The sequence below is a fragment of the Leuciscus leuciscus genome (assembly GCF_965113295.1).
Source record: "Leuciscus leuciscus genome assembly, chromosome: 5".
Taxonomy (NCBI): domain Eukaryota; kingdom Metazoa; phylum Chordata; class Actinopteri; order Cypriniformes; family Leuciscidae; genus Leuciscus; species Leuciscus leuciscus.
Window position 1 is genome coordinate 545011 of NC_138729.1, and position 23296 is coordinate 568306.

The 23296-nt window shown below is 43.6% G+C and overlaps 2 protein-coding genes across 2 annotated transcripts in view; one reads left to right on the plus strand and one right to left on the minus strand.

Annotated features, from left to right (window-relative positions):
- ddx54 (DEAD (Asp-Glu-Ala-Asp) box polypeptide 54) overlaps positions 1–23225 on the plus strand; it is a 36084-nt gene extending 12859 nt beyond the window's left edge. The window contains exons 8-20 of the mRNA XM_082168814.1: positions 5739–5860; positions 6048–6109; positions 6985–7116; positions 9947–10157; positions 10417–10548; positions 15820–16041; positions 17816–17889; positions 18871–19056; positions 20469–20602; positions 20723–20836; positions 20933–21043; positions 21569–21663; positions 22154–23225. Of these exons, the coding sequence (XP_082024940.1) occupies positions 5739–5860; positions 6048–6109; positions 6985–7116; positions 9947–10157; positions 10417–10548; positions 15820–16041; positions 17816–17889; positions 18871–19056; positions 20469–20602; positions 20723–20836; positions 20933–21043; positions 21569–21663; positions 22154–22506 (1948 nt within the window). The 3' untranslated portion in view covers positions 22507–23225. The remainder of the gene's footprint in view (positions 1–5738; positions 5861–6047; positions 6110–6984; positions 7117–9946; positions 10158–10416; positions 10549–15819; positions 16042–17815; positions 17890–18870; positions 19057–20468; positions 20603–20722; positions 20837–20932; positions 21044–21568; positions 21664–22153) is intronic.
- On the minus strand, positions 235–4502 carry LOC309500107 (uncharacterized protein; the record flags this gene model as incomplete). Its single annotated transcript, XM_082171666.1, has 3 exons — positions 235–1670; positions 2279–3117; positions 4465–4502. 3 exons carry the CDS (start codon positions 4500–4502, stop codon positions 1456–1458), a joined length of 1092 nt encoding a protein of 363 aa, XP_082027792.1. The 3' UTR covers positions 235–1455.
- Positions 23226–23296: the final 71 nt, after the last annotated feature.

Here is a 23296-nt window from a genome sequence, read left to right on the forward strand (position 1 = left end):
ACGTACATTTAACTTAATTGATGTTATCTGGCATTTTGTAATGTTTACATTCCACTAAAAACAACACAAATTAAATTATACAGTAGGCCTAGACTATAGACTATTTACTTGTGATTTAGCTGCAATCATGTAAAAACATTATAATATAATATATTTACGACAGTGCAAGTATTCCACAGCGACTCTAGGGGTCGCTGTTTGACAAACAGAATTTCTACTTAGTGTGGCTTTACATTTACATTTAGTCATTTAGCAGACGCTTTTATCCAAAGCGACTTACAAATTAGGACTAATTTAAGCGAGTCATCATAAAGAGGCAAAAAACAACAACAACACAAGAAGTGCTCAAAATACGAAGTTCAGGTATTATTCAGAGTAGCATAAGCCTGATAAGTGATGTTTCAAAGGGAAAAACATTGTTTTTTTTTGTTTTTTTTTATCTTTTATGAGGTTAAGTGCTCACGGAAGAGATGGGTTTTTAGCTGTCTTTTGAATGTTGTCAGGGATTCTGCATTCCGGATGAGGGTGGGGAGAGCGTTCCACCAGCATGGAACTGTGAATGAGAATGTTATGGAAAGTGATTTTGTGGCTTTCTGTGATGGAACCACGAGACGTCGCTCGTTGACCGATCGTAGGTGTCTGGTAGGGATGTAGACTCGTAGGAGTGAGTGAAAGTAGGAGGGAGCTGAGCCTGTGATGGATCTGTAAGCAAGCGTCAATGCCTTGAACTTGATGCGAGCAGCGAGAGGTAGCCAGTGTAGAGAGATGAACAGAGGAGTGACGTGGGCCCTTTTGGGCTCGTTGAAGACAAGACGAGCTGCAGCATTCTGGATCATCTGTAGGGGTTTGATTGCACATGCTGGAAGTCCAGCCAGAAGGGCATTGCAGTAGTCAAGCCTAGAGATGACCAGGGCCTGGAGGAGAAGTTGTGTTGCATGCTCAGTTAGGAAAGGCCGGATCTTCCTGATGTTGTGCAGTGCAAACCTGCAAGATCGAGCTGTCTTTGAAATGTGGTCTGTGAAGGTCAGCTGGTCATCAAACGTTACTCCAAGATTTCTGACCGACCTTGATGGGGTGATTAATGATGATTCTAGCTGGATGGTGAAGTCGTGCTGTAGAGACGGATTGGCAGGGAGGACGAGAAGCTCAGTCTTTGCCAGGTTGAGCTGCAGGTGATGTTCCTTCATCCATGTGGAGATGTCCGCCAGACAGCTTGAGACCCGTGCAGCTACTGTGGGATCATCTGGTTGAAATGAGAGGAAGAGCTGCGTGTCATCAGCATAGCAGTGGTAGGAAAAACCGTGTGCCTGTATGATATGTCCCAGTGATGTGGTGTAGATGGAGAAGAGGAGGGGACCAAGAACTGAACCCTGGGGAACCCCTGTGGTCAGCTGATGTGCCCTGGATACCTCGCCTCTCCATGCGACCTTGAAGGACCTACCTGTGAGATAGGACTCAAACCAGTGGAGTGAAGTTCCTGTGATGCCCAGTGATGAGAGGGTGGACAGAAGGATCTGATGATTCACAGTGTCGAAGGCAGCAGACAGATCCAGGAGAATGAGGACTGAAGATTTGGAAGCAGCTTTTGCGATCCGTAGGGCATCTGTGACTGACAGTAATGCAGTCTAAGTTGAATGTCCTTTCTTGAAGCCGGATTGGTTGACATCCAGCTGGTTGTTTTGAGACAAGAAGGATGTTACTTGGTTGAAAACAGCTCTTTCAAGTGTCTTCGCAATGAATGGTAGGAGAGAGATAGGTCTGTAATTCTCTACAAATGATGTGTTTAGTGTTGGTTTTTTGAGCAGTGGGGTAACCCGAGCCTGCTTGAATGTTGTAGGGAAAGTGCCAGTATGGAGGGAAGAGTTGATGATGTGTGTGAGTGATGGTAGAATTGTGGGAGAGATGGCTTGTAGAAGGTGTGAGGGGATGGGGTCAAGTGGGCAGGTGGTAGGGTGACTGGAGAGAAGTGTAGATACTTCTTCCTCGGTTAGCGAAGAAAAGGAGGACAGAGGGGTATTGGCTGTGGAGGGGGTCGGTCTGGGTTCCTGTGTGTGTGGAGCTGAGAACTGACCGTTGATAGCTGTTGTTTTGTTGGTGAAGAAGTTTGCAAAATCGTCAGCAGTTAAGGAGGGTGGTGGTGGAGGTGGACAGAGGAGAGTGTTGAATGTCTTGAAGAGGAATCGTGTGTTGGAGGAGCTGTTGATCTTGTTGTGGAAGTATGAAGATTTTGCTGCATGAACATCAACAGAAAAGGAAGAGAGGAGAGATTGATTCATACTCAGGTCAGATGCGTCTTTTGATTTGTGCCATTTCCTCTCCGCTGCCCTGAGATCGGTCCGGTGTTCCCGAAGAACCTCAGATAACCAGGGATTAGAGGGAGTAGCGCGTGCTGGCCTGGAGGAGAGAGGGCAGATAATGTCTGGAGAAGAGGTTAGAGTGGAGCATAAGGTGTCCGTTGCGGTATTCACATCCAGAGATGTGAATTGTGAGGGTGGGGGAAGAGAGGATGACACGGCAGAGGAAAGATGGGAGGGGGAAAGTGAGCGCAGGTTTCGTCTGAAAGTGACTGGTGGTGGGGGTGGTGGTGCAGGGGTAGAGAGTAGTAGACTGAAAGTAATGAGGAAATGATCTGAGACATGGAGAGGTGTCACCAGGATGTTTTCTGTGGTGCAGTTGCGTGTGTAAACCAGGTCCAGTTGGTTGCCTGATTTGTGAGTAGCTGTGGTGATGAGTCGTTTGAGATCGAAGGAGTCTAGGAGAGAGGTGAAGTCTGTTGCATGTGGCTTTTCGAGATGAATGTTGAAGTCACCGAAGACTAGAAGTGGGGTGCCGTCCTCAGGGAAAGTGGACAGCAGCACATCCAGCTCATCTACAAAGTTACCCAGCTGACCTGGGGGGCGATAAATTACTACAATATGGATTTTAATGGGAGTTGTAAGTGTAATAGCATGATATTCAAATGAGTTGTTGTTGCATAGTGAAGAGAGCGCGGAGTATTTGCAATTGTTAGAAACGAGAAGCCCTGTACCCCCACCTCTCCCAGACTGGGGAGTGGGAGAAGGAGAAATTGCTAGAGAGAGCAGCAGGGGTTGCTGAGTCTTCTGGACGAATCCAGGTCTCAGTCAGCCCCAAGATACTAAGAGTAGAATAAGATGCAAAGGCTGGAATGAAGTCCGCTTTATTGACTGCTGACTGACAATTCCATAGACCCACCGAAAGAGAGAGAGGAGTATGTGCGGATGTGAGGATGGAACGCAGATTGGCAGTATTGCGCTGCCTATTGTGCGTGATGAAAGGACGGTGCCGAGAGATAACAGGAATGTATTGGAAGCACATGTTGATTAAGGTGAACAATAAGGTAAGTAGAGGGAAGAGAAAGGGAAGAGGAGATACTTAAGTGCCTTTCTGGTGTCCTTGCTCGGTGGAGGCAGGTAGAGTCGCTGGTCTTTTCCCGAGTCGGTCTTCACACGAGGAGGCTGAACACGAGAGCTGAACGCTTCCGCTGACGCTTCCGCGACAGCGCGCAAATTACACAGATATACAGATAATGCTTTCACCGCTTGAGTGAGTACAGCTGTTTCGTTCGGCCAATTCAGTGAATAACGCGAAAATGTGCCAATTCCAAACTGCTAGCAGCAAAGGCTTAAGTGCAAATGTAACAATAATTTTAATTTTCACTCGCGGCTGTTGTTAATTGTGCCAACGCGTCTAACTAAAATACAGAATTATGTGAAGTTAAAAATACAAAATAACAAGAGAATCGAAGATAGGCTTACCTTGACTAAAATACAACACTGAAATAACAGGGTGAACAGAGTATTCTGGCAAAAACACTTGCGCGTTCTTGCTGTGCCTCTAGTATGCTTGTCGCTGGTCCTGCTGGAATGATCTGAAATTCCTCTATATATATCTATTCTTACAGATGCTGTTTCGGTCGGGCAATTAAGTGAATAACGTGAAAATGTGCCAAACTGCTTTAAAAGACCAAATTCAGTTCATTGATATGAACAATGTACAGGCAAGAATATAAACGCTATTTCATGTTAAGCGTTTTCTCATAAAAAAAACATTATAAAGAAAATGCATGTTGAGGTCATATTCTGGGGTCGCCTGTTAATCTCGATAATAAACACATCTGTAAAACAAACAGATTTACAACTTCTTGATTCTGTAGTCCTATTAAAGTATTTTTCACAAATAAAGAAATGTTTAAAAATAAGAATACATGGAATTAAAAACTGTCTGTGCACTGGGAATTATAATTTCACTGGGGTTCTTAACGCTTTCAAAATTAAAGTCCCAAACACCGTCAAAATTAAAGTCCAGCACACCGTCAAAATTATAGTCCCGCACACCGTCAAAATAAGTCATGCACACCGTCAAAATAAAAGACCTGTACACCGTCAGAATAAGTCTTGCACACCGTCGGAATAAGTCTTGCACGTCGGAATAAGTCTTGCACACCGTCGGAATAAGTCTTGCACACCGTCAAAATAAGTCATGCACACCGTCAAAATAAAAGTCCTGCAAACCGTCAAAATAAAAGACCTGTACACCGTCAAAATAAGTCATGCACACCGCCAAAATAAAAGTCCTGCAACCCGTCAAAATAAAAGACCTGTACACCGTCAGAATAAGTCATGCACACCGTAAAAATAAAAGACCTGTACACCGTCAAAACAAGTCATGCACACCGCCAAAATAAAAGTCCCGCACACCGTCAAAATAAGTCACGCACACCTCAAAATAAGTCACGCACACCGTCAGAATAAAGGCCAATTTATACTTCTGCGTCGAGTGTACGTCGTAGGCGACGCCGTCGTGAGCATTTATACTTCTGCGAATGTCTGTGTTGCTCTGCAGTTACACCGCCGAAACGCTAGTTGGCGCAGGTGGGTTTTAATGTTCCAGTTCCACTGTGTTTACATTCCTCGCGGCTATTTTGAGTTTAGGTTTCTACGAGCAATGGCGACTGAAGGAGTCATACAGATGGCTGTATTTCCGCACTTCTTCAAGCAATCTCTCGGTCACTTGGTCTATTTCCATGGCTCTTCACTGATCTTCGGAATTTAAAAATGGCAGGCGGCCGGTGCAGAGTGCAGAAGATCATTCCGGAAATGCGTAGGAGGAAACACGATGCTATCCAGCCGACCAATCACAGATCTTGCGGTCCGCGTCGCCGCGACGCGTAGTTACATTTTTGAGGAGGTGCGCGTCAGGGTACGGCGAAGGGTACGACGTATGGTACACGTCAATGCGTATGCTACGCCGTACCTTCTACGCGCACCCGACGCAGAAGTATAAATTGGCCTTAAGTCTTGCACGTCAAAATAAAAGTCCCGAACACCATCAAAATAAGTCATGCACACCGTCGAAATAAAAGTCTCGCACACCATCAAAATAAGTCTCACACACCGTCAAAATAAGTCTCACACACCGTCAAAATAAATCATGCACACCGTCAAACTAAAAGTCTCGCACACTGTCAAAAAAAGTCTCACACACCGTCAGAATAAGTCTTGCACATGTCAAAATAAAAGTCCCGCACACTGTCAAAAAAAGTCCTGCACACCGCACTTCGGCCAAACAGAAAAACGTCAGATGCCGTTGATTAAAAAACATGGCCTCATATATTAAAACACGGCCACATATATTAAAACATGGCCTCATATATGAGTGGAGCACTAGTGTCCAGCTGGATCTACAGCTACTCTAACGACATGTTTCTGCTTCTCCAGGCTGTTTGAGATGGGTTTTGCAGAGCAGCTTCAGGAGATCATCAGACGTCTCCCAGACGCTCGACAGACACTGCTGTTCTCCGCCACGCTTCCCAAACTGATCGTGGAGTTCGCCAGAGCCGGTGATCAGTCTCTTACTCACTGACATCTGCACATATATGACATTATGACCTTATATATTATATAATCAGGGCCTCAACACTACACTGTGTCACGTTCTGATGATGAGTATGGTGAGATCAGTATCGTGACACACCCGTGTGTTATAGTTGAGCTCTTCTGATTGGCTGATCTGTGTTTCCCGCACAGGCCTCACGGAGCCGGTCCTCGTTCGTCTGGATGTGGACACTAAACTCAGCGACCAGCTGAAGGTGAACATTCACATTCTGTTCAAGTCCACATTCAATGTCACCTCGTAATGTGAAATATGGGCTCTTGATTTTACTCGTGGGGTTGATGACATCAGAGGGACAGGAAAGTTCTTTGGTGAAAGAGTATGCAAACATGCACTGAGGAATCCTTCACTATAATAATAATAATAATAATAATTCATTACATTTATATAGCGCTTTTCTCGGCACTCAAAGCGCTTTACATAGAAGGGGGAATCTCCTCAACCACCACCAATGTGCAGCATCCACTTGGATGATGCGACGGCAGCCATATTGCGCCAGAACGCCCACCACACACCAGCTTACTGGTGGAGAGGAGACAGTGATGAAGCCAATCAGTATATGGGGATGATTAGGAGGCCATGATCGACAGAGGCCAAGGGGCAAATTTGGCCAGGATGCCGGGGTTACACCCCTACTCTTTCGAAAGACATCCTGGGATTTTTAATGACCACAGAGAGTCAGGACCTCGGTTTTACGTCTCATCCGAAGGACTATAAGACCATTAACATGTTGATGAGTAAAAGAGTCAAGGGTTCGGGGGAAAATGTCTCTTCTGCTCATCAAGGCTGCATTTATTTGATCAAAAATACAGTAAAAACAGTGAAATATTATAATGTAAATCAGCTGTTTTCTGTGTGAATATATAGTAAAGTGTCTTCAGTGTCACATGATCCTTCAGAAATCTTTCTAATATGATGATTTGATGCTCAAGAAACATTTGATTATTATCAGTGTTGAAAACAGTAAAAAAAATCAAAAAAAACTTTTTCAGGATTCTGATGAATGTAAAGTTTATTTGAAATAGGATCTTTTTAATGCATTCCTGAGACATCTCCTTGTTCCGTGTTCAGCTCTCGTTCTTCCACGTGCGCATGGATGATAAACCGGCTCTTCTCCTGCATCTGCTGAGGAACGTGGTGAAGCCGCAGGAACAGACGGTGGTGTTCGTCGCCACCAAACATCACGTGGAGTTCCTGAAAGAGGTGCGGGAAAACTCCAGGAGTGTGTGTGTTGTGCTGTCATTTACCTTCGGTTTCCATCAGAAACAGCATTAAAACCTGTTCTTTCAATGTTCACTGCTACACCTTTGAGGCCGTCCTCTAGTTCATCATCAGCTCTAGTTCCATACACCTATTTTTATGCAAATGTTGGTAAATTGCATAATAAACTCTGAATGGAAACGCTAAGATGCACATCAATCCTAAAAATGTGCATTAAAATATGCGCTCAGTTGAGGCGGATAATAAACTACGATGGAAACAAAGGGTTTGTACAGGAGGGTTAAAGTGCTTGAATTTGACTTTCTAGCCGTATTTATGAAGAGGTGCTTAAAGTGCTTAAATCATTGAAAGACAATATATATGAAATTAGTGTTTAATCGATGAAACAATATTTTCATGCAAAATTAATGTTGCAGCCTGTCTAATAAAGATATGAAGACATTTCGCATGACTACGAACGTGATATTGCTCATATATATATATACAGTGAGGAAAATAAGTATTTGAACACCCTGCTATTTTGCAAGTTCTCCCACTTGGAAATCATGGAAGGGTCTGAAATTGTCATCGTAGGTGCATGTCCACTGTGAGAGACATAATCTAAAAAAAAAATCCAGAAATCACAATATGATTTTTTAAAACTATTTATTTGTATGATTACAGCTGCAAATAAGTATTTGAACACCTGTCTATCAGCTAGAATTCTGACCCTCAAAGACCTGTTAGTCTGCCTTTAAAATGTCCACCTCCACTCCATTTATTATCCTAAATTAGATGCACCTGTTTGAGGTCGTTAGCTGCATAAAGACACCTGTCCACCCCATACAATCAGTAAGAATCCAACTACTAACATGGCCAAGACCAAAGAGCTGTCCAAAGACACTAGAGACAAAATTGTACACCTCCACAAGGCTGGAAAGGACTACGGGGAAATTGCCAAGCAGCTTGGTGAAAAAAGGTCCACTGTTGGAGCAACCTCGTGGGGTCTCAATGATCCTAAGAAAGGTGAGAAATCAGCCCAGAACTACACGGGAGGAGCTGGTCAATGACCTGAAAAGAGCTGGGACCACCGTTTCCAAGGTTACTGTTGGTAATACACTAAGACGTCATGGTTTGAAATCATGCATGGCACGGAAGGTTCCCCTGCTTAAACCAGCACATGTCAAGGCCCGTCTTAAGTTTGCCAATGACCATTTGGATGATCCAGAGGAGTCATGGGAGAAAGTCATGTGGTCAGATGAGACCAAAATAGAACTTTTTGGTCATAATTCCACTAAACGTGTTTGGAGGAAGAAGAATGATGAGTATCATCCCAAGAACACCATCCCTACTGTGAAGCATGGGGGTGGTAGCATCATGCTTTGGGGGTGTTTTTCTGCACATGGGACAGGGTGACTGCACTGTATTAAGGAGAGGATGACCGGGGCCATGTATTGCAAGATTTTGGGGAACAACCTCCTTCCCTCAGTTAGAGCATTGAAGATGGGTCGAGGCTGGGTCTTCCAACATGACAATGACCCGAAGCACACAGCCAGGATAACCAAGCAGTGGCTCTGTAAGAAGCATATCAAGGTTCTGGCGTGGCCTAGCCAGTCTCCAGACCTAAACCCAATAGAGAATCTTTGGAGGGAGCTCAAACTCCGTGTTTCTCAGCGACAGCCCAGAAACCTGACTGATCTAGAGAAGATCTGTGTGGAGGAGTGGGCCAAAATCCCTCCTGCAGTGTGTGCAAACCTGGTGAAAAACTACAGGAAACGTTTGACCTCTGTAATTGCAAAGGCTACTGTACCAAATATTAACATTGATTTTCTCAGGTGTTCAAATACTTATTTGCAGCTGTATCATACAAATAAATAGTTAAAAAAATCATACATTGTGATTTCTGGATTTTTTTTTTTTAGATTATGTCTCTCACAGTGGACATGCACCTACGATGACAATTTCAGACCCCTCCATGATTTCTAAGTGGGAGAACTTGCAAAATAGCAGGGTGTTCAAATACTTATTTTCCTCACTGTGTATATATATATATATATATATATATATATATATACACACACACACACACACACACACACACACACACACACACACACACACGTATATGATACAGCTTCATTCTTCAGGTCAATCATATATTCATGGGACAAAAATCTTGAATAAGTTTGAATAAGCGATATCTTTGTCATAGTGTCCTTTCAATGGTTATAGTTTCCACAGTCATTGCATACTTTGCATGTGCTGCACTTTATTTGTACCATTTTGTTTTATTAGTATGTATTTTATTTATCTGTTTACTTTTTTTTTTTTTTTTTTAAAGGTAATAGATATAGTTTTGATTAGTGAGATCTCTGATTGTAGTTCTTGAACCCCCCCAAAAAAATTGTTCTTGAAAAGAGTTTTAAAGTCTTGGAATTTAATTTGACAGTGTCTGTACGAGCCCTGTTCACTGAGTAAACCCCTCGAACCTCAGCTGACTTTGGCTCATCAGAGGCTGTGATTGGATAACAGTGTTTGGTGCTCGAGAACACAAACTTTGAAAACAGGGTTAGGGTTAGGGTTTGGCCTAACCCTAACCCAAGGTGCAAAAAATCAAACCCGATCCAAAGTTTTTTTTATGCCGAAAGTTTCGGAGGCAGTGTGTAAACATGATTGACACAACGTGAGGTCGTATTTGTCTTTTAATGTGCAGAAATTTCGGACTCGGTGTGCAAGGAGCTCTACTGAGATTCTGCACCAGTCTCCCAGGAAGTGCTGGTTCTGTTCTCTTGGCTCTGATGTGTGTGTGTGTGTGTGTGTATGTGTGTTGCAGCTCCTGATGGAGCAGGGCGTGGAGGTCGCCTACATCTACAGCGCTCTGGACCAGACGGCCCGTAAGATCAACATCGGCCGCTTCGTCCACCGGAAGGCCATGGTTCTGCTGGTCACTGATGTGGCGGCCCGGGGCATCGACATCCCACTCCTCGACAACGCCATCAACTTTAACTTCCCGTCCAAGCCCAAACTCTTCCTGCACAGAGTCGGTGTGTGACTAAGCAGACACTTGACCTCTAACTTTAACCCTTAACATTGACCTCTAACCCCTGAACTTTAACCCCTGACCTCGACCTTTAACCCCTGAACTTTAACCCCTAACATTGACCTCTGATCTTTAACCCCATACCTCTAACCCATGTCCTTTAACCCCTGACCTCGACCTTTAACCCCTGACCTCAACCTCTAACCCTGACCTCGACCTTTAACCCTGACCTCGACCTTTAACCCCTGACCTCTGTGTTGCAGGTCGCGTGGCTCGTGCCGGCAGAGGCGGGACAGCGCTCAGTCTGGTGTGTTCTGATGAAGTGCCGTTCCTCTACGATCTGCATCTGTTCTTGGGTCGACCCGTACAGTTCGCCGTCCCTGAACACACACCAGGTAAACACAGGGGACTCTGTGTGTGTGTGTGTGTGTGTGTGTGTGTGCAGGGATCAACATAAACGCTTGTCTGGGACAAGTGGATTTGTTTTTTAAGGTACAGGTGAAGGAGAATTTTACTTGCCCGACCGGATAAGAAGCCTCATCCTTTCCTCGGGTCATTTTGACCCGAAACTTTTGTCGCGCTTGAACCACGAATACACCTTTTTTTTTTTTTTATTGATTCGTGGAGTTTTGTGGTTGAAATTTTAAAAAGTATCAAAACCTTCCCTTGCTGGGTCAATTTGACCCCCATAAAAATGAATGGAATGCGAGGAATGCTTCAGGACACATAGAAAAACCCCAAAATGCTTACAATTCAAACTAAAAATGCTAAAACCAATAAATTGATTTTATAATGTCTACATGTGCAGGGCCGGTTCTAGACATTAGGAGGCCCTAGGCAAAATTCATGTTGGAGGCCCCCCACCCCCAATAAAAAAACACTTGAAGCAAATATGATTCCTAACCTTTTTATTTATACAACATTTAATTTTAAAAGCAGTATATTTTTACTTACACTGTACATAAGTTTGGACACATTACTATTTTTAATGTTTTTGAAAGAAGTCTCTTATGCTCATCAAGCCTGGATTTATTTGATCAAAAATACAGAAAAATAATATAGTGAAATATTATTAAAATTTAAAATAATGGTTTTCTATTTTACTATACTTTATATTTCTGTGATGCAAAGCTGAATTTAGTGTCACGTGATCCTTCAGAAAACTTTATAATATTCTGATTTATTATCAAATGTTAGAAATGGTGCTTAAAGGAGAAGTTCACTTTTAAAATGAAAATTCTGTCATCATATACACTCACCCTCATGTTGTTTCAAACCTGTATGAATTTCTTTCTTCTGCTGAACACAAAGGAAGATATTTAGAAGAATGTCAGTAACCAGACAGTTTTTGGGTCCCATTGACTTCCATAGTAGGAAAAAATATATACTATGGAAGTCAATGGGACCCCAAAACTGTCTGGTTACTGACATTCTTCTAAATATCTTCCTTTGTGTTCAGCAGAAGAAAGAAATTCATACAGGTTTGAAACAACATGAGGGTGAGTATATGATGACAGAATTTTCATTTTAAAAGTGAACTTCTCCTTTAATATTTATTTTATAACCTGTGATACTTTTTTTCAGGATTTTTTATTATTAAAAAGTTGTTTTAAAGTCTTCACTATCACTTTTTATATATTTAACACATCCTTGCTGAATATTCCTGTTTTTTTCTGTATTTTTGATCAAATAAATGCAGGCTTGTAGAGCATAATAATAAACTTCTTTCAAAAACATTAAAAATAGTAATGGGTCCAGACTTTTACCGGTACTGTATGTACATATTAATCAAACTTTATCTAAGGTAATCTCTTTTTTGTTTAATGAAGATGTTATTGTTGTTGTTGTTGTTATTTTGCTGTTTTATTCAATTTATTCACAGTTCCAGAATCCCACTTAAGTAGATGAGCATAAGTGCTTTTATATTGCATTGCTACCTTAAATATGCTATACACAAATCAAGTGGAAGAGAAAGACACGATCGCTACTGAGCAGAAAAAAATATATAAACTGATATTATTGGCGTAATGTCAGGGTATAATCTAATCATCAGCAGAATTTAGAAGATAGACCCATAGATATGAGATCCTTTATTTGAAACATTTAAAAATGTTGTAGTGACAGGGTTTCCGCGGGGTTGTAAAAGGTAGTAAAAGGTAGTAAATTAAATTATGCCAAATTAAGGCCAGTAAAAAGTAGTAAAAAGTAGTAAACGTCATCTGACGAGGTAGTAAATTTTCGAAGCCCCATCTAACTGGGTCTATATCATGGGTGTCCAAACTTCGGCTGCCCGCGGTCCAGTTTTTACTGGCCCGCAGCCAGGGTCCGAAATTAACACCCGCCAAGTGCGGTTAGATTTTCCGTTTGGCGAGTAAATCTCAAAAGGCTATCCGCCACACGGGTGAATGTTCATCATACCAAAATAGTAATAAAAAAATAATACAATTGCCTTTTGTAATGTTATGATGCCTGGAAATTAGTTAAAATCTCCTGCGAATCTAGAGCGAGCGAGCGAGCAAAAGCGCGCATGCAAACCGTGTAGCGAGCGCACGGCAGAGAGGGAGAGACCTTGCGTGTGTGTCTCTCTCTCTCTCTCTCTCTCTCTCTCATGCAGTGGTGACGCGTTCATATAAACGGCACCTAAACGCTGTAAAAAAAATAATAATGACATTTTAATTGTTTATTAATAAACAAGTGTTTCTGTGTCAGCTGCAAAGATGAAGTTGACACTGACCCGCGATCTTCGCAGTAGTGAACGCGCCGGAGAAAAATGCATTTCTTACGGATTAGCCTATAGCCTACTTTTATGTAGTTTTGAATGGTTCTGTTTAAAAGTATAAATTTCAAGCTTTCTGTAGATAATAGATATAGGATATTTCTAATTTGTTTAGGTCGTTGAGGCGAGTAGCCTAGGCTACCTATACGCTGAGTTTCGGTTCATGTCTGAACGTGTTGTGATTATACAAAATAATGAAACATGGATTAAAATTAAGATAAAATTAATACAAAACGAAATTCGTTTCAAAGAGAGGTGTTTTCTGTTTGATGTCTCTGTGAAAGTTTTAAAAGCATCCTTAATGGAGAACGAACGGTTAGGCTACATAACATGTTTTTTTCCTCAAATGCAAACACGAAATAAAAGACAAAATACTTTTTAAAAAGACAATTTTGGGGGGAAAAATATGGATTTATAGCTTTTGAAAAAAAAATCTGGATGGATTAATAGCGTTTTGGAAAAAAATATGAATGGATTTATAGCGTTTTGAAAAAAAAATCTGGATGGATTAATAGCGTTTTGAAAAAAAATATGGATGGATTTATAGCGTTTTGGAAAAAAATATGGATGGATTTATAGCGTTTTGGAAAAAAATATGGATGGATTTATAGCGTTTTGGGAAAAAATATGGATGGATTTATAGCGTTTTATAGCCAGGTTGTAAAAATACAGTATTGTGTCAATATGTCACCTCTAGTGTGTGGCCCGGCCCTTTGTTTATTTTTCTGTATTTGGCCCTCACTAAAAAAAGTTTGGACACCCCTGGTCTATATGGTTTTCAATTAGGGTAACTTACGTGTGCAGGCCTATTTCCTTACTAAACTTCCATGAATTTATTTTTATTTTGAGTCGGACCCAAAGACAGAGGTTTAAGTCTCTCTGGTTCTCTATCTCTCCCTCCCAGTGTTGAAATTAAGTTATAATTGCCTCATTAAATTGTGATTAAATATGTTATTAATTCATTTTGGAAAGATATTTCATGTCTTTACTTGTCACTTTACTTAACACTTAACACTGCTACAGTTGAAGTTTGAAGCCGTGTTGGTAGTAAAAATATTGTGATGGTAGTAAAATAGGTGGTAAAAAGGTAGTAAATTCAATTTAAGAATCTCTGTATAAACCCTGAGTGAGTGTGTTGGCTTTTTAACTTAGAATACAGACGTCTTGTCTTTTAATTTTGTAGCTTTTTTACTAGTCAGCTCCCGACGCGATGTTATTCATTGTACGCGCAAATTCAAAGCGTCGCGTCTGGGCATGTTAATTACGCTCGCGCTCTTTTAAACTCGTAATAAAGCGGTGAATGATTTTTCCAGAAATGACGCTGATCTACAGTACAAGTTTATATTTAGAATACATTGCAATCACTCCAAAATAGATGACGACAACTCACACACCTGCATTATGAGCTGTGCTTCTTTGTGTGCTTATTAGGCTTTTGCCTCGCAGCACCTGATGGATGTTCGTTACACATACTTTCAGAAGCCGGCACCCGCTTTGTAACGGACACATTAATTGGTTTAACTGCAGTAATGTAACAGTCTATGGTTAAGATAAACATCGTCACTATTTTTAGTTAATTAATAAATATTGAAATAAATTGTAGATAGGACATTTGTACATTTTTTTTTTTTTTTTTTTTTTTGTCCCTCTGTCTGGGCCCCATCCCGCCAATCGGGCCCTAGGCACGTGCCTAGTTTGCCTTTGCGTTAATCCGGCTCTGTACATGTGTATCTGAATGCACACTGAATTTAGGACCCACTGGCTTTAGGACCCAGTGGAACAGCTCATTTGCTCCATATAGAGCTATAAGCCCATCTAGAGTCATGAAATAACGTATTATATTATTTATTTCCCACAAGAGGTCGACAAAGACACACAATGCAAGATATTTAGAGCTGAATTAAAAGGGTTATGCATGAAATTTAGTTATTTTGAATTTAAGTTGAAATGATGTGAGGAATGTGCTTAAAACAAGAGCATGATTCATTTATTGTAAGTCCCGATTGGATAGTGGATAACACATTTATTACTGACGGTAACAAGGTGGCGCTGTTGAGCCTCTTGAGGAGAGATGGAAACAAACGAGCGCAGCTCAAACAAACTCAGTGAACAACACACTGATCAAAATGTGCAGTTTTTATATTTTTAACATAGTTAAGCAACATCACACGAGTGCTGTTTTCCTGAATACCATCATGATTGAAAATGTGACATTGGTTTCATACAACAGTTCAGAAAAGTTTAAATTAAGTCACTTACATTTTTTACGCGATATTGACTTTTTGTTGTGTTTCTGCAGCGAAAGTAGTTCCAGAGATTCACAGCAGAACATCAACAGTGTTTCATCACTGAACGATCCCAGGTTCAATTACCCGTTCATAAACATCGGCCTCGTTCCTGAATGAATCAGTCGTTTGAACGAATCGTTTGAATTAATGACTCATAAAGACGGTCACCTGCCGCCACCTACTGGTGGTTCAGTTTCATGTTTAAAAGTATTCTTTACAAATTTTTAGTGCAGTTGTAATTTTTTTTATGTAAATGATTTCATTTGATCAGCCTTAACAACTCTATAGTGTCTTATTATTCTAAATTGGAATTTAAAAAGAAAGATAAAGCATATATTTAATAATATTAAAGGGGGAAATGCCCTTTAACGATGCAGATATGACAATATGCAGATTTAAATATATCAAAGCTGATAATATTGCTTCAGAATAAATCATATTTACAACACAATTTTTTTGTTTTCTGGATAAACAACTTTTTTGCTCTTGACGTAAATGACAGATTTACTTGTCCGAAGGACGAGCACATGAAAAGGCTTAATGTGGAGCCCTGGTGTGTGTGTGTGTACTGTATATATAACTCTCTCTGTGCCGGTCGTCAGATGCGGACGGTGTTTTCGGTCGGGTTCCTCAGAGTGTTCTGGATGATGAAGAGTCTCAGCTTCAGACGGCTCACGAGAACTCTCTGGATCTGCAGAATCTACGCCGGGTCTCTGAGAACGCATACAAGCAGTACCTGAAGTCCCGACCCAGCCCGTCACCCGAGTCCGTCAAGCGCGTCAAGAGCGCAGACCTGTCCAAGATGGCCGTCCACCCGCTGCTGGGTGAGTGTGTGTGTGTGTGTGTGTGTGTGTGTGTGTGTGTGTGTGTGTGTGTGTGAGAGAGAGCCCGTCACGTGCGTCAAGAGCGCAGACCTGTCCAAGATGGCCGTCCACCCGCTGCTGGGTGAGTGTGTGTGTGTGTGTGTGTGTGTGTGTGTGTGTGTGTGTTTGTGTGTGTGAGAGAGAGCCCGTCACGTGCGTCAAGAGCGCAGACCTATCCAAGATGGCGTCCACCCGCTGCTGGGTGAGTGTGTGTGTGTGTGTGAGAGAGAGCCCGTCAAGAGCGCAGACCTGTCCAAGATGGCCGTCCCCCCGCTGCTGGGTGAGTGTGTGTGTGTGTGTGAGAGAGAGCCCGTCACGTGCGTCAAGAGCGCAGACCTGTCCAAGATGGCCGTCCACCCGCTGCTGGGTGAGTGAGTGAGTGTGTGTGTGTGTTTGTGTGTGTGTGTGTGAGAGAGAGCCCGTCACGTGCGTCAAGAGCGCAGACCTGTCCAAGATGGCCGTCCCCCCGCTGCTGGGTGAGTGTGTGTGTGTGTGTGTGAGAGAGCCCGTCAAGAGCACAGACCTGTCCAAGATGGCCGTCCCCCCGCTGCTGGGTGAGTGTGTGTGTGTGTGAGAGAGCCCGTCACGTGCGTCAAGAGCGCAGACCTGTCCAAGATGGCCGTCCACCCGCTGCTGGGTGAGTGTGTGTGTGTGTGTGTGAGAGAGCCCGTCACGTGCGTCAAGAGCGCAGACCTGTCCAAGATGGCGTCCACCCGCTGCTGGGTGAGTGTGTGTGTGTGTGTGAGAGAGCCCGTCAAGAGCGCAGACCTGTCAAAGATGGCCGTCCCCCCGCTGCTGGGTGAGTGTGTGTGTGTGTGTGAGAGAGCCCGTCACGTGCGTCAAGAGCGCAGACCTGTCCAAGATGGCCGTCCACCCGCTGCTGGGTGAGTGTGTGTGAGAGAGCCCGTCATGTGCGTCAAGAGCGCAGACCTGTCCAAGATGGCCGTCCACCCGCTGCTGGGTGAGTGAGGTGTGTGTGTGTGTGTGTGAGAGAGAGCCCGTCACGTGCGTCAAGAGCGCAGACCTGTCCAAGATGGCCGTCCACCCGCTGCTGGGTGAGTGAGTGAGTGAGTGAGTGTGTGTGTGTGTGTTTGTGTGTGTGAGAGAGAGCCCGTCACGTGCGTCAAGAGCGCAGACCTGTCCAAGATGGCGTCCACCCGCTGCTGGGTGAGTGTGTGTGTGTGTGTGAGAGAGCCCGTCAAGAGCGCAGACCTGTCCAAGATGGCCGTCCCCCCGCTGCTGGGTGAGTGTGTGTGTGTGTGTGTGTGTGTGTGAGAGAGCCCGTCACGTGCGTCAAGAGCGCAGACCTGTCCAAGATGGCCGTCCACCCGCTGCTGGGTGAGTGTGTGTGAGAGAGCCCGTCATGTGCGTCAAGAGCGCAGACCTGTCCAAGATGGCCGTCCACCCGCTGCTGGGTGAGTGTGTGTGTGAGAGAGCCCGTCATGTGCGTCAAGAGCGCAGACCTGTCCAAGATGGCCGTCCCCCCGCTGCTGGGTGAGTGAGTGAGTGTGTGTGTGTGAGAGAGAGCATGTCACGTGCGTCAAGAGCGCAGACCTGTCCAAGATGGCCGTCCACCCGCTGCTGGGTGAGTGAGTGAGTGTGTGTGTGTGTGAGAGAGAGCCCGTCACGTGCGTCAAGAGCGCAGACCTGTCCAAGATGGCCGTCCACCCGCTGCTGGGTGAGTGTGTGTGTGAGAGAAACTCCCGCTGAACTCTTCTGTGTGTGTGTGTCTCAGGTTCTGGACTGGAGCGGGTGGAACTGGACCGGCTGCTGATGGTCGACTGCATCAAGGGCTACAAGGCTAAATCTGTACGTTTATTCCTTTATTCAGTATCATCTCTCTGAAGGCTCAGGAATTACTCAGCTTGTGTTGTTCAAAATCAGCATTACCTTCTTTCATCTTCTGAAGTTTGCAGTTCAAGCCATTATTGGCTGATGTCGTTCTCCTCTGTCCGTCTCAGATCTCATGTGACCAGGGTTGTGTATCGTTTGAATTTTAATCATTCCGATTGCAATTCTGCTTATTGATTCCGATTCTTATCGATTCCTAATTTTGATTCCAATCAGGTAAAAATATCATGAACAGAAATCATCAGGCTAAAGAACACTTACACAAGGAGCGTTTGCCTGTGGTTTAAAAACACCATAGAAAAACAACTAGCCGAACTAATATAAATATCAAGCATTATTAAAGACAATAAACACTCGTCACAAATAGACACAACTGAACGAAGATACGTTTGAAATAAACAGTGTTTTAAGATTTTCAGGTGTTCAGATTCAGAAACTGTAATCAAATGTAAAATAACACTGCACTTTATAAAATAAAATACATTAAAATATAGTAATAAGTTATTCAGTCAGTCGAGTGAATTTTCTCTGTCTTCTGTTGTTTGATTAGTGTTATTATAGAGACGGCAGGAATATTAGTGTTATAGAGATCTTGAATTGTTTAAAGTCATATTGAAATGCTCACAAGGGAATTGATGAGAGGAATCGAAATAATTTTTGTAACAAGTATCCGATTCCTGACCAAGTATTTTCGATTCCCAACACTGCACTGTAACAATGACACCTTAAAATAAAGTGTAACCTGCTTTACAACTAACTGTGTCTCGATTAGTCAAGAGAACCAATGAGTTTTTGCAGCACAAGTTCAGATTGAGATCCTTCGTGAAGCAAATCCATTCCCTACTTAGTGTTTGACTTCAGAAGACTTTGAATATAGTTCTGGTTCTGACTATCATTTCAGATGTTTATTGGTCGAGCTGCACGTTCTTGTTTCCTCAGACTATTTTCGAAATCAACTCCAGCAACAAAACCAGTGCCAGCGAGGTGATGCGGGCCAAGCGATCCCGGGACAGTGTTCTGGTCCACAAGTTCTCCACAGCGCGAGCGGAGCTGATGGGTCAGGCCGCCATCGCCGTGGTAACCAGGACAGAACCGCGACCCGACGAGGACGAAGACGAGATTCAGGTGAGCGTCGAACACTCTGACTGCAGCAGCTGATCTCTGTGTGTGTCTGATCTCTGTGTGTGTCTGATCTCTGTGTGTGTCTGATCTCTGTGTGTGTCTGATCTCTGTGTGTGTCTGATCTCTGTGTGTGTCTGATCTCTCGCCGTGTCTGATCTCTCGCCGTGTCTGATCTCTGTGTGTGTCTGATCTCTGTGTGTGTCTGATCTCTGTGTGTGTCTGATCTCTGTGTGTGTCTGATCTCTGTGTGTGTCTGATCTCTGTGTGTGTCTGATCTCTGTGTGTGTCTGATCTCTGTGTGTGTCTGATCTCTGTGTGTGTCTGATCTCTGTGTGTGTCTGATCTCTGTGTGTGTCTGATCTCTGTGTGTGTCTGATCTCTGTGTCCTCTGTGTGTGTCTGATCTCTCGCCGTGTCTGATCTCTGTGTGTCTGATCTCTGTGTGTCTGATCTCTGTGTGTCTGATCTCTCGCCCTGTCTGATCTCTCGCCCTGTCTGATCTCTCGCCCTGTCTGATCTCGTGTCTGATCTCTCGCCGTGTCTGATCTCTCGCCCTGTCTGATCTCTCGCCCTGTCTGATCTCTCGCCGTGTCTGATCTCTCGCCGTGTCTGATCTCTCGCCGTGTCTGATCTCTCGCCCTGTCTGATCTCTCGCCGTGTCTGATCTCTCGCCGTGTCTGATCTCTCGCCCTGTCTGATCTCTCGCCGTGTCTGATCTCTGTGTGTGTCTGATCTCTGTGTGTGTCTGATCTCTGTGTGTGTCTGATCTCTGTGTGTGTCTGATCTCTGTGTGTGTCTGATCTCTGTGTGTGTCTGATCTCTGTGTGTGTCTGATCTCTGTGTGTGTCTGATCTCTGTGTGTGTCTGATCTCTGTGTGTGTCTGATCTCTGTGTGTGTCTGATCTCTGTGTGTGTCTGATCTCTGTGTGTGTCTGATCTCTGTGTGTGTCTGATCTCTGTGTGTGTCTGATCTCTGTGTGTGTCTGATCTCTGTGTGTGTCTGATCTCTGTGTCCTCTGTGTGTGTCTGATCTCTCGCCGTGTCTGATCTCTGTGTGTCTGATCTCTCGCCGTGTATGATCTCTGTGTGTCTGATCTCTGTGTGTCTGATCTCTGTGTGTCTGATCTCTGTGTGTCTGATCTCTGTGTGTCTGATCTCTGTGTGTCTGATCTCTGTGTGTCTGATCTCTGTGTGTCTGATCTCTGTGTGTCTGATCTCTGTGTGTCTGATCTCTCGCCGTGTCTGATCTCTCGCCCTGTCTGATCTCTCGCCGTGTCTGATCTCTCGCCGTGTCTGATCTCTCGCCGTGTCTGATCTCTCGCCCTGTCTGATCTCTCGCCGTGTCTGATCTCTCGCCGTGTCTGATCTCTCGCCCTGTCTGATCTCTCGCCGTGTCTGATCTCTGTGTGTCTGCAGACGGTGTTCTCTGAGGTGGTGGGAGGGAAGAAACGAAAGGAAGATACTGAAACCAGCAGAAAGAAAACATTACCAGGAAAAGATGAAGAATTCTACATCCCGTACAGACCCAAAGACTTCGACTCAGAGCGAGGGTATGGCGGACACCTGCTTTATTATTATTATTATTATTATTATTATTATTATTATTAGTAGTAGTAGTAGTCAATGTGGTTCATTTGAAAACTGTTAAATGTGTGTGTGTGTGTGTGTAGGCTGAGTCTCGGGGCAGATGCAGGCTCGTTCGAGCATCAGGCCTCCTCTGCAGTTCTGGATCTGATGGGTGACGAGAGCAAGTCTTTAAATCAACACAAGAGCCTGATGAAGTGGTGAGCAGCGCCGGCTTTTACACGCGTGACCCTGTGCACACGTGTTCTTATCCTGACACACACGTGTTCTTATCCTGACATGCATGTTCTCCGCAGGGATCGCAAGAGGAAGCGCTTCGTCCATGACACGGGTAAAGACGACAAACACAAGAAGATCAAGACAGAGAGTGGAACGGTGGTCAGCGGCAAGAAGAAGAAAAAGAACTTGTATCCTTCTGGAAAAGAGTATTTTCGTATCACATCGTTTCAGAGCAGTTTTACAGGAATTCATGATGTTCATGTCTTCATTTCTGACAGCAGGTTAGATCTGGGCGATGGGATGGTTTACATTTCAGAGACGATATAAACAATCAAGCCCAGGACTTTTGTCACGCATGAACCACGAATACACAAACAAAAAAAATTATGGATTCGAGGAGTTTTGTGGGTGAAATTTTAAAAAGTATCAAAACCTTCCCTTGCCGGTCAATTTGATCCCTTAGGAATGAATGGAATGTGAGGAATGTTTCAGTACACAAATAAAAACCTAAAAATGCTCAAAATTCAAACTAAAAATGCTAAAACTTTACCAACATTTTTTTTTATAATGTTTCCTTGTGTATCTGAATGCATACTGAAGTGAACTGGCTTTAGGACCCAGAGGAACAGCTCATTTGCTCCATATAGAGCTATAAGGCCATCTATGTTAATTAAGTAATTGCGTGTCAGTTGGTTTTCCTGACTTTGGTCCAGTTATGAAGAATGGAAGAAGAAGAATAAGATGGATGACCGAGCGTCAGACTCGGATGGAGAAACTGGAGGAGCGTCGAGAGGGAGGAACTCCAGCGGTAAGAGTCCAATGCTAAGTCCCAATTCCCCTACTTATACTACGCCATTAAAGTATTTAAAGTGCATACTTTTGAGTGTAGCAAAAGAGTAGGCAAGCTGTGGGACATAGTACTTTGTCATCTTTAACAGACAGCTCTGTCGCTTAGTTACGTGCTTAAACGCCCTCCATGTCTGTAGTTCTTTAACACTTTTCACTTGTGCTTGTAGTTCTAATCGAATCCTCGTCCACAGCACAATGGGTTGCGGGCGATATTAGCTGTTAGCGTGTTTACGGACCTGCACTTTGGATTCTGACCGGAAAAAGTAGACCATCCGGGTATCTTTGGAATACTCATTTCAACATACTATGATTTGGGACGTACTAATACTATTTAGGACGGATAGTATGCGAATTGGGATGCACCGAAAGATTGTGTTGTAAAATCATCCAGTGATCACATGACATCCGCTCTCTTGAGTACTAGTGTGTTTGTGTTGTGGTTTCTTCAGGTCGTGGAGGAAGAGGAGGAGGTTATGGCCAGTCGAGAGGAAGAGGAGGTGGTTATGGCCAGTCGAGAGGAAGAGGAGGAGCTTACGGGCAGTCGGGAGGAAGAGGAGGAGCTTATGGCCAGTCGGGAGGAAGAGGAGGAGCTCATGGCGAGAGCGGCTCGCGTGTGCGATCAGAGCTGAAGAACCGCGATCAGATCCTTAAGCTACGCAAGCGTAAAGCTAAACAGCAGTTCCTGCAGAGCGGCGGCATGAAGAAGCTGCGCGCTAAAGGAAAGCAGCGGCTACAGGAAGTGATGCGTTCTGGCTTCGGGCGTGGCGGCAACAAGAAGGGAAAGATGAGGAAGAGACTTTAATAGAGGAATCGATACGAACAATCACGCTTCCACGGAAAACAAGATGGACGTCTGGAACTCTTTTGCTTAAACGTTACATGCACATGTTTCTCTTTGTCTGCATTAAAAGAGATGTTTCGGTTCAACTATCGACACGATGTCCATTACCACGGAAAATAATTTCCACTGCAGTTTCCTACATTTTGTTGTTGTTGTTAAACAATTACTAAACCCGTCAGTTACAGTAAGACCTCACAGTGCAGTTGGCGCCACAGCTTTATACCGGTTCACATGAGAGATGTCCATTACCACGGAAAATAATTTCCACTGCAGTTTCCTACATTTTGTTGTTGTTGTTAAACAATTACTAAACCCGTCAGTTACAGTAAGACCTCACAGTGCAGTTGGCGCCACAGCTTTATACCGGTTCACATGAGATTGGTGTGATAGAAATGTTTGCTGAACTTTTGTCTTTAGATTTCAGTGTCGTCATGAACACGTGACACCAGGAGAGCCTGTGAGGTTCACATTATGTGTGACAGGTTCTCAAAACCCATTAAATTAAGAAACCCTTTAATGATTAATTTGTTTATAATTATGCTAAGGGTTCACTCTTAAAGTTGACATGAAACTGAAGTTGTGCTCGTCTTTTCTTCCCTATTGAGTCGTGTATCCGAGTGAAACACTTCTGGAACAAGAACAAATGTAAAAAAATAAAAGTCTGCTATTGGCTGATCTCATGTGAGTGACAGGTTATAGCCCCGCCCCTTGTCATCAGAGAAAAGAAGTGATGCTGCAAGAGGAACTTATT